This window comes from Clinocottus analis, unplaced genomic scaffold (genome assembly GCF_023055335.1).
Source record: "Clinocottus analis isolate CAN_PGR_092001 unplaced genomic scaffold, fCliAna1.0.p SCAF_13, whole genome shotgun sequence".
Taxonomy (NCBI): domain Eukaryota; kingdom Metazoa; phylum Chordata; class Actinopteri; order Perciformes; family Cottidae; genus Clinocottus; species Clinocottus analis.
Window position 1 is genome coordinate 2,852,614 of NW_027175854.1, and position 11,077 is coordinate 2,863,690.

The 11,077-nt window shown below is 45.1% G+C and overlaps 1 protein-coding gene across 2 annotated transcripts; it reads left to right on the forward strand.

The window, feature by feature from the left end:
• Positions 1-657: 657 nt before the first annotated feature.
• On the forward strand, positions 658-11,067 carry LOC137783679 (uncharacterized bromodomain-containing protein 10). 2 transcript variants are annotated; one of them, XM_068573886.1, is made up of 11 exons: positions 658-1,580; positions 1,682-2,408; positions 2,676-2,876; positions 2,952-4,546; positions 4,696-4,757; positions 5,130-5,219; positions 5,359-5,474; positions 5,740-5,960; positions 6,149-8,200; positions 8,440-8,780; positions 9,714-11,067. In XM_068573886.1, the coding sequence occupies exons 1-11, from the start codon at positions 1,574-1,576 to the stop codon at positions 10,353-10,355; spliced, it is 6,054 nt and encodes a 2,017-aa protein (XP_068429987.1). In that variant the 5' UTR covers positions 658-1,573; the 3' UTR covers positions 10,356-11,067. The 2 variants fall into 2 exon arrangements, with proteins under 2 accessions (XP_068429987.1, XP_068429986.1); XM_068573885.1 differs by having other exon boundaries at positions 658-1,144; positions 8,440-11,067.
• The last annotated feature ends 10 nt before the right edge of the window (positions 11,068-11,077 follow it).

The window sequence follows — 11,077 nt, forward strand, 5'->3', positions numbered from 1 at the left end:
CATTTGTTACCCTGGTTGTGGTCTGTCGGGTAGTGAAAATGTTCAAGCAGTGTACACATTCTGCTTCCAGCGATACGATTTACACACAATATAGTAAAAAAAAATAGCCTAAACATAAATAACCATGCGAGGGAGATTTTTTTCGAGGCAGTATAACCAACCTGTAAAAAAGAGCTTACCTGAGAGGCTAAACAAAGGGCTCAAATAGGCAAACGTCATTATCTGTATGTTGTACATTAGTGACGAGCGACATCTAGCGGTTAAAAGTTAGTCCTGCGTGCTGCTAAAGTTTACACCGTATGTGAAGCCGTACGTAGTTCTGTTGTAACAAATACAATAATACTGTCTATATAAATACAAGTTGACAATCTTATGCTGCTGACTCGTTGTGCACAGTGGTTTATTTAGTGTCGATAATGAGTCATTTTCTCCCAACGTGTGCGAATGAGAGTTGTTTCCTGAGGCTTCTCTTTCAGTTATCAACCCAGTGCACACAATCACAATCACAATAAGGTCAAGAATACAGTGCAAATGTAAAAAAAAAAAAGTAAAATAAAAAAAAGGGAGTATGTGTCAACAATGGACCAAAACCCAAAACAACAATGTAGTGTGACACGCGACCAGCTCGCGACGTCAAGCTGCGCACGCAGGGTGGAAGTGAAGTGGTCGGTCCAGTAACGTTAGCTAGTCTTCAAGCCAGCCAGGCTGCAGAAGTCTGTTATTAGCTTTTTGTAAAAGCCTACAGGGGCCCAGAAGAGATCCGACACATAGCACACATTAGCATATAGAGTGTACCTGTTTTTTTTCACTTGTCTCAAAGTGACTGTCAACTTGCAAACCCAGCCGGTTAGCTGGATGGCTAGTGATAATGAACTGTTGTGCATTGTCGGACAATCAGCTAGTGTTACTCCGGCTAATGCTTCTTCTGCTGTCACCGACATCCCTTCGTGCACCGACGACATGAGTTGTCTGAATAACTTTTTATCTGCGAGACATTTAATTGCTTCCATTCTTCCATTATGGACGGCGAACGCAGCAATTGCAGGCCCCAGATTGGAGACAATAGCAAGCTAACCTAGCTAGCGAGCTGCCGTGGCTGCTAAGCTTGCTGAAAGCTGTCTGGAGCTGCACTGAAAACGTCGAGGTATGTTTTTTCTTTGCCACTAGTCAGTTTTAGTCGTCATTTGCCCGTGACAGGAGACGGGACGTGATAAGGCAATGAACGACAGCTATCTCTGTGAAGCAACCAGAACAAAGTTTGTTGACTTATTGTTGTTTTAACTACCGTTGGTTAGCTCGCTTGTAGCTTTCAAGCTAGCTAGTCATTGATCCAGGAACAATTAAAAGTTTGCAAAGATGCGGCAGGTAGAAAAAGAGAGTTCGCCTGCGAGTAATTTGGACACAATAACATCGCTATAAACATCTCAGTGTTGAGATTATCGTGTGGATACAATAATGTGAGCACCTGCCGCAGGAATTGTAATGTCAGCAAACTTAGCCCAGCAGTCTTTGGGATGTTTGGTATGAACGCATCATCTCCCTGCTGTCATATGTTTTGGACCTCGCAATAGAAATGCTCGGTAAGATGTTGGTTTAGGTTTCCCTTAGATCAAAATGTTGTCCTCTTGTTGTTTGCAATATCAATGTTCACCATAGATGTGACACCTGTTACCCACTTCAGGCGCCTGCAGCATGGATCAGTTGGATTTGACAGAACACATCTTACCAGCTTGTAACCAACTTTTCTTATGCAACCAAGATCTGACTGTGACTGACCAAGACTTTACACAGCAGCCCAGCTCCAACATAATGTCTTCACAATCCAAATGGGTGAACAGCAGCACTGAAGACACTGATCTGATCCTAACTGAGGATGGGCTCAGTAATGGCACCTGTGAAGTTGAGACACTGGCAGCTTTATACTGTCCTGGCGACAATGGAGATGTTACGGCTGAGAGTGACGGGCTTGCACTTGGCAATGATGGCGTTCCCGAGTTTTCAAACAGTGACCTCTCTCTGCCCGAGGTGTGCATTTCTACCAACAGCAATAATTTTGAGGAGGATATGAACTATGAGGTCCAACAAGCGTATAGGATATTCACAGGCTTTCTCTCGGACAAGCACAAAGGGATCACCGGCCCGTTCCTCAATCCCATCGGCCACCAGGAGTCCCAGCATGGTATTGAAGGGGTCCGCTGCGGTCAGGCACAACTCAGGCAGCCAATGTGCTTGCGGGGAATGAAGCAGAAGTTTATCAACCAAGAGTATGAGAACATAACAGAGTTTGTTGCAGACTTCAGGCTGATGTTGGAGAACTGTTATCGCTACCATGGAGTGGACCACTGGGTTTCCAAACAGGCTCAAAAGCTGGAAATTATGCTAGAACAGAAGCTTACATTACTATCCAGGTAACTTATGAATATAAATGTATTTAGTCTATTGAACAATTTGATTTATAGACAAATGTTGAAACCCATTTTACCATCTAGTATTTGTACATGGTATGAATGTAAAGTGATTGTATTATATATGTATTGTTTTTAGTAACCTATTTTAAAATGGCCACAAGCCATTTTGAACAAAATGTTTGTCTGTGTTTACTTCCAACAATCATGATAGCTACAGTTAATCAACTTTATTCATACATCATATTTTCTTTGCGTCTATCAAACAAGGACGCTACGAGAAAAGACGACTTTGACAGTGACCTCTAAAGGGCGTTTTGGTGCAGAAGAAGAACGTGGTTTAGGGGGCACCTCAACAAGGAGGAGGCTGGCACCTCGTAGCCTGGCTACCATCACTGTCGGTGGGCATGAGTCTTTCATGGTCCAGGCCTTACGGCTGGAAGAACAACAAAGAGCCAAGGAGGAGAAGAGGTGAGTGAATATTTAAGAGAGATCAGAAATTGCTGTCGTAAACCTGCCAAGAATATATGTTTTTTGACTTTTCAGACAACGTGAGCTTGAGAAGAAAGAAGCGGAGGAAATGTCAGCCAAAGAGGTGGAAGAGTGGGAGCAGACTTTGCTGACACAGGCTTCCCCCCACACCATGGACACACTTTGGGAACTCCCTGCTATAGGGCACTTCCTCTGTCTTGCTCAGACTGCACTTAACCTTCCCGAGATTGTATTTTTTGATCTTGAGCGTTGTTTGCTGATGCCCCGCTGCAGCCTCTTCCTGTCCAAAATCATGTCTTCCCTACTGTGCCCACCCCAACGGAGGGCCAATCTTCAACGCCGCCCTGTCCTGCCTTACCGCCGCTGGGAGTCAGAACTCAGGCAGCGGGTCATGGGCTGGTATCGAGCTGTTGGTGCCTCACATGATCAGCCAGGTCGGGCGGAGCAATTGGGACTTAGCCACCAGTTTTTCCGCACTCTCGGGGAGGTGAATCCTTTGGAGGAGAAACCCTTTCACTTGCTGCCCCTCTACCAGCGAGTATGGCTTCTGAAGGGGCTGTGTGACAATGTGTACGAGACACAGAAATATGTGCAGGATGCTCTTCTGGCCCAGCCCATCCATGAATGTCGGGAGTCCATTTTGGGCTATGACGGCAAGGAGAATTGCTATATACATTTCCCACATTTCTGTGGGGCAGACCTGAGAATCTACTGCCAAAGCCCGGGCACGCCCCCTGTTTTCCCTTTCCCTTCGGTCTGGGTCAAAAGAGTTGATATCGAGCCAGGGACCGAGGGTGAAGAGTCGGATGGAATGAAGGAAGAGGGGGTTAAAATTGACAGTGGGTGTTATGGAGGCTCAATGGACACAGGAGAGTTGAATGATTTTGAAAAGGGGGGAGCAGAGACAATCTGTGGTTTCAAAGGGGAAAAAAGGGAAGTAGCGGAAGATACAAAATGTTCACAGAAGAAGGAGGAGTCTGAATCAGGGTCCTCTGATGGAGACTCTTGTGAAGACTCAAAAATGGACTTAATAGTGCACACCAACTCCTTTTCACACACTAGTCATATTGGAGGAAGTGAAGTTGAAATGACTTTGAAAGAAGAGACTGTCGATTTGGAGCATCAATCCAAGCGACTTAAATTAAAAAAAGACCAGGGCGTCTCATTGAGCTCAAGGCGCACTATTAAAGCAGAGACACAGGAGCCCTGTCTGAGTGTAGGGGAGCATAGCTACACAGGCAGATCACCTGCCCGCTTAGTGAATCTGGCCTCCCCAAACAAAGCAGTGAAACTGGAAGGAGAAAGTCCCAGTGAGCAATACCGAAGGTCTCCTTGTTTGAATTGTTGTAAAAACAAAACTAATGTAAAATCTGAGGAGCAGGACTGCTGCTGTGGCACATCGGGACAAGCAACACAGTTGTCCTCTGAGAGTTCTCAAAATTCAAGTGAAGAGAGGGTGAATGACAAAATCTGGACAAAAAAGAAAAAGCGGAAGAAAAAACACGAGGATCTGACGAGGGTGAAAGGAAAGGGCGATCAGCTGCAGCAAGTTGACAGGATGAGGCCGCCCTCAGCTGAAAGTACCAAGTCTGCTGTACGAGTTGCCAGAACGATCAAAAGAAAAGACAAAAAGAAAAAACATAAAACAGGTGAGAAAATGGTTTACTTTTGTATGGCATCAACATCTTGTATAAGTGTGCAATCAAAGCCACAATGCCATGGTACATTTAATACATTCTTTAAAAAAAATAATAATAACATGTTGGTTCAAAGATTATATCTGTTATCTTGTTGACAGGAAAAAAGCTTGAATCTTCAAAGAAAATTAAAGATGAACCCTCAATTGAGCCCTCATTTAAGGTTGTTACACTCATGCTTAAATATACACACTTATTTTTTTAGCAGTATATTTTTAATGCTTTATTTGAGTAATTATTAAAAATAACTATTTTATAGTCTTTGCTGATTTTCAACCTACTTTCTACTGTTGCAATGTGGGTGGTTTGTGTGATGTTTGGCTTTCTCGGTGTTGCTGCCACTTGAAGCTACCCGTTCAGGGCCACCAGATGACTTGAAAAATGGAGAGAAGTCAGACAGCGTTCTTTTGCGCACACACCCACATTACAATGATACAAAGCCGGTCCCTTTCAAGCCTTACCCTTCTCCTCTCCCCATTTTTTTTTATCTCTCTTTCCTTATTAAAAATGACTTACTGTTATTTATCCTCTATAGTTGGTATGCAGAAGTCTTGAGGACTTGCGAGGGCTGATCAGTAAGACAGAAGATGAGCTTGATGAGCTAGAGAGCATCAAAAAGAGATTGGTAGGTGGCAATCACAGTTCTGCCAAGAGGATTTACTCGCATGCCCCAGAGCTTTCTTTGTAGTGGAGAATACAATGTTGTTACACATTTTAATGTTGGCGACTTGACCATGGTTTCCTTTGCATGTTTAATTTGACAGGGTCGTTGGTATTATCGGAGAGAAGCTGTGAAAGACCTCCACAGCACTCTTATCAGACTACTAAATGAGCTTTCACCCTGGGAACCCAAACTGATTAAGGCCTACCAAAGGAACAGGTACACTTTGTATGACATCTAAACAATGACTGAATCAAACCATCCTAATTTGTGAAAATAATGTATTTTATTATCAGGACATTGTCTTGTTTTTGTCAAGTCTATGTCCTAAAAATAACTCTTAGTCTCATGCCATTTGATCTCAGCTGACTGGCACAACACATTTGACTGACCGCATTTTTTATTAAATAGCTCTCTGTGTCATAAAATCTTTGCTGGACTGGGAACAAACCCTCTATCTTTTCTTCTCTTGCTTCTACATCAGGCTTCGTTTGAAGAAGGACTGTGATGATTTCAAAAAACACCCAGAATACAATAACTTTGTGCGAGAGGAGAGTATTTCATCCTCCTCCTCCTCTGATGATGATGATGACGATGATGAAGAGAGGGGTTTGGGGAAGGAGGTGTGTTCTTCCTCGGATCATTATGGCCGATCAGAAGAGGAGGACTTGGAACATATGGTTCCTAGAGGTCTTTGGAGTGGAGGTAAATAATCAAATTTAAATCCAGTATTTTCATTTTGGTTGCTGTGTGTAGTAATAAAAATGTGCTTTGCTGGTTCTAAAGGCTGCAGTTACACAGCTTCTTGCACGGCTCTTGAGGAAATGAATGTCACTACCCGTCAGTTGACACTGTATATAATTGATCATAACGGATCTCTTTTGTGTTCTCAGGAAACACCAGGGAGTTTGTGGCTGAGTCTGCTGGAGAAAGAACATTGAACTACAAAACTCCCAACCACATAAAACAACCTCTGGTCAGCACAGTGAAAAATGTCAGTCTGCTGCAAACAAGTCAGACTGGCAGCAGTGACATCACGTCGAACACTGACTCTGGGCCACAATCTAGATCCGAAGTGAGACCATCAAATCAATCTAAGGATTCAGCCTCGGAATGGGCAGCAAGGGTGACAACCCCGGCTTCACTGTCACCCAGATCCACCATCCTCCATCCCACCACTGGATTACCTAAGGGCTACACACCCATCCCCACCCTACTAGCTAAGAGTGTGGGAAACAAAGTGACCTTAATGAAACGGCCTGCTGATTTTACAGGGATCAATGTCATAGATAGACAGCGCAAAGGGTCTTTGGTCTCCCTGCCTAACTCCACAGTGACTACTATGAAACTTTCAAAAGCACAAAGCTTTCCATCAAGTTCCCAGCAGAACTTGCAACAAATGCAGGCACAAGGACAACAACGAACGGAAGTTATAAGACAGCCAGGAATGGCTGCAGGGACAGCTGGTCTTTCTAAATCACCACAGACAAAACCTACCCAGACTGTAACAAAAACTCCTATCCAAGTGGTGTACAAAGTACCTGAGGGGCTGGGTCACCTTGTACGGAAAGACAACAGTAGCCCGGTCAAGGCTTCTGTTCATCCTGTCGTGGACCACAGCACTGAGGAGAAGATTATGCAGCAATTAGTAATTCTGCCTTCGAACCTTCTCATTCACAAAACTGAAGAAAAGGTGTCTCCTTTACATCAGCAGTCTAAAGTCATCCCGGCCCCGGTTTCTAAAGTGGCCAGCCCCTTCTGTATGCCCACCAATGTGCCTGGGTTCACTATTTCCGAAAACCGAATCCCTGTTCAGCAAGTGGCCCCCCTAAAAGATGCCAGGGCAGTGAGGACACCCTCTCCTTCTGTTTCCCCTCGTCTGCAACAGGGGGCTCTGAACGCAGCATGGCTCAAGGGAGTAAACGCCTGCAGTCCCCAAGCTAGCACACCACATGGTGTCCCCCCAAACCCTTCACCAATCACAACTCTTTCTAGTGCAGTTTCTACTGAGCCTATTAAATCAGACCTTAAACAGGAGCTGAAGACTGTGTGTATCCGTGACTCACAGTCCATCCTGGTAACAACGAGAGGAGGCAACACGGCCATCGTTAAAGTCCAGGCATCCTCAAATCAGAATGCCCTTGGTTCTTTGCCCAACAGTTCAGTTATCACCATCTCACCTCAGTTAAAAGCCTTCCTCGTCTCCAAGACGTCACAGACTCTCTCTCCTTCTTGTCCCCCTCAGACTTCTCCTTGCACCTTCCCAGCAGTGACAGGTATCTCAGTGGCCCAGCCTCAGAAGCAGGTTCCTTCACTATCAAAGTCCCCTTCCAAACTCACAACTCCCATGCTTGCTGCAGTCTCTGGTAGTATTCCTGTTACAGGCCCAGGATGTCAGACTGCAGGCACTACTGTGGCTATAAGTCATGGCTCCAACACCTCAACTGTGTCTACAGTTGCAACAAAGATTGGCCAGCTAGCGCAGACTCCTGCTGCTGGTTCTCATTTTCAAGCTTCCTTAGTAAAAAACACTGTTGTCCCATCACTGAGTAATTTGGGTGTTCCCCAAGTACTCAAACAAGCAGAGTTCACGAGCAAGACTGGTATGAAGCGGGGAAGTACAGATGAGAGATCTCAAGTTACTAAATTCATCCTTGTTACTCCCTCTTCTTCCTCCACTTCAAAAGTAGCCTTATCAAAAGCTACCCCCTCTTACACAAAATCACTTCCTAGTTCAAGAGTCATGTTTATCAGCCAGCCAACATCAGCATCGTCCACCACCTCTGTGGGAAGCACTCCAAAACAGGCAATAGCATCAGGGGTGAGTGGACAGCTGCTGAGCACTTCATTATCCAGTCAGACTCTAAAGATGGGATTAAGTACAGGCCAACCTGTTCTCAGCTCAGAAGCATTGTCCAACGTCAAGAACATCACTCTGCCCTCAGGTGGGTTTGTTTGCTGTAATATTTTTACGGTATCAATATGTCTGCCGGATCATGTTTGTCTGTAAATTCAGCTGCAATGTTTAGAATTGTAGAATTCATGATGTAGTTGAACTAATGTGAGGCTATGTTTATTAGATTCAACAGCATTTGGTGTTAAAGCTATAATACTAATCTCCTAAATTACACACTTGCATCAACTTTGAGCTATTAAATAAAATATCTCTTGTGTGTGTCTTCAGGTGTTCAAATCCAGTTGTCAGGGAAGACGACAACCATTGGACAGACAATAGGTGCCCTGTCACGTTCTCCTTCCAAGAACACGCCAGTGTCTGCCTCAGATACAGGCCGTCCAACAGCCACCACCACTGGAAGTTCAAATACCATCACAAGTTGTTCTGCCCAGCTTGCTGCTAACTCATCTCTGATCACCAGCTGCCAGCTCAAGGGTATCCCTTCCTTCACCATGCTCTCCCAACCAGGCTTTTCCACAACCTCTTCTGCCATTCTGCCGGCAGGAAATGTGATCAAGAAGGACCATTGTACACCTTCAAGTATACTGTACAACAACTCTCCTGCTCAGGTAACTACTACTGTGCAGAGTAGCCCAGCTCAGACCTCCACACCCACTCTTGTCCGTCATCCTTCAAATATCCAAAGTGGTACTGGTGAGGAAACAACTTCCTTTTTAGCACCCTCTCAACTAGCTCACAATAAAACCCAAACACCGATCTCTTCTGCAACAACCACCAATATCCCAGTCACCACCTCTGCTACTGGCACAATCCAGCAGAGGATAGTCATCAACACCTCTACACCTCTTGCTGCTGGCACACAAATCGTCCTTAACAATGCACGCTTTGTAGTCCCTCCCCAGGGTTTGGGTCCAGGCAGTCATGTCCTTATCATCTCTAGCCCTGCACCACAACAAGTGCCTACTGCCAGTGCTACCAGCGCTGGTGCATCAGTACCTCCCCAAGGGGCAAGTCATGTCACTGTAGCCCCTCGAGCACCAGTTTTACCCCAGTCTCCAACCAGGATGCCTGGTGTGCCAGTAATAAGTTCTCCTTTTGTAGCATGCACACCTGCGGTTGGTCGATCATTGCTAGCAACCACTCCAAATGTCACGCCAATCCGACTAACGGGAACGCCTGGCCTGGGCTCAACGTGGTCACCCAGTAAAACAAATGTAGTGTCTGCTCTGCCGAGGCTGCCAGCTGCTCAGGCTGGTAACTTTGCATCCCCAGCAGGAACCTGTGCACCTGCTCTCGGCTCAGCCCTCACTACAATCAGGTTAGCTGCTGGTACACCCACGCCAGCTGAATGTTCATCCACCATTTCGCCTGCAGTAGCACCCCCCTTGTCCAGATTCTCAGCACCCCTACCATCCTTGCCTGTTTTATCCAGCCCATTAGCTGTTGCCCTGCCCAGCCCCGTCATGCCACCTCTCTCCTCAACTGCAGCGCCTGTGTTAGCAAGCACACCAGCTTTGCATTCTTCTCTTCCTGCCCAGCAGATGGTTTCAATGACAACCCCGGGCCCAGGCATACAGCCCCAGCTGACAGCAGTTGGAACGGCATCCCCAACCACTACTCCATTACAGGCTTCAGTACGTATGGGAACACAACAAGACAGCACATCAGTCAGAAAAACGGTGCCAGCAGTCATGCAACCAGTGCTTGCTGGTGCACGGACACAGGTATTACCAACAGTGGCTGTTCCACCAATTGTAAGTGCAGTGTCTAGGATGCAGACATTGCCTGTTGCTACAGTTCCACCAATTGGAAGCACGTTCAACCCATTCGAAGCAGCACCTGTGGTCACAGCCCCTTCATCCAGCAGCAGACTAACTATCACTCCAGCTCAACCAATTGCATTGCTGAAGGCAAACAACACGACCCACCCACCTGCCGTTATAACCAATCAAGCCCTTGGAAAGCACTGTTTGTCAACCTCATCCTTAGGTATGCATACCAATGTGGCATCCAGGCTACTCATTAGTTCTGACAGCGCCATTTTGAACACAGTTCAGTGCCAGGTCAAGCCAGTTGTCTGCTCCAAGCCGCTGGATGCACTAGTGGTTTTCCCCAACAGTCCCACTGGAGCGCTACACGAACATGATTCCTCTTTTCAGCCTTCAGAGGCAGACGGAAAGTAACTAAGACTGTGCCGGCTATGTGAGGACTGAGTGTTGCCCAGGCTCATATCCATTGCTTGTAGTAATCCTGGGGTTAGTTAAAAACTGCTTTTCAGCTGTAGTTTGACTCATAACTTACATTTAGAATAAAGTAGGTTATACCCTTTGGTTATATCTTTTTATAGATAAACTGTATGCTCAATCAGACATACTGGAAATGTATACTGTGATGGTTTTCTCAAGTGACAACTGGTAAGGTTGCCCTCAGATGAATGTTATAGACTTTACTTTTCTTTTTACTTCGTGGCCAGTAATGACATGTGACAACAAAGGAGTAGAGTTCGATGGCAGATAAAAAGAAGTTAAACTCAAGCTTTTAAAATACTTTTCAATGCCATGAAATACTGCTTCAAGAAATATTCATTTGGATACTATTCATTGGTAGAACTTGCTCTGTGTTGTCAGTTTGAACAATATAACTGTCTGTATTCAGATTCTGTCATGTTGTCCTTTTTTCAACTAGTAACGTGTTTTAAAACTACGTTTTACTTTTTAGAAATATAATTAAACTACTAGATGAATTTGTATTACATGTTTAAGCTCATAACATGTTTTGAAGTCACATTTATTTATTTTTACCATGATAGATTTTCAAAAATATTTACTAGGTACATTTTCATTGAACAAAATGTGGACGTTACTGCATGGGAATAAACAATGCGACTGTCTCCAACCAGTGTTTG

Bases quoted from the DNA above. Each gene is read 5' to 3' on its own strand.
- LOC137783679 (XM_068573885.1), top strand. From the start codon at position 1,693: ATGGATCAGTTGGATTTGACAGAACACATCTTACCAGCTTGTAACCAA. The intron at 2,877-2,951 runs GTGAGTGAATAT...TTGACTTTTCAG, and splicing joins AGAGCCAAGGAGGAGAAGAG to ACAACGTGAGCTTGAGAAGA. The intron at 4,758-5,129 runs GTTGTTACACTC...TATCCTCTATAG, and splicing joins CAATTGAGCCCTCATTTAAG to TTGGTATGCAGAAGTCTTGA.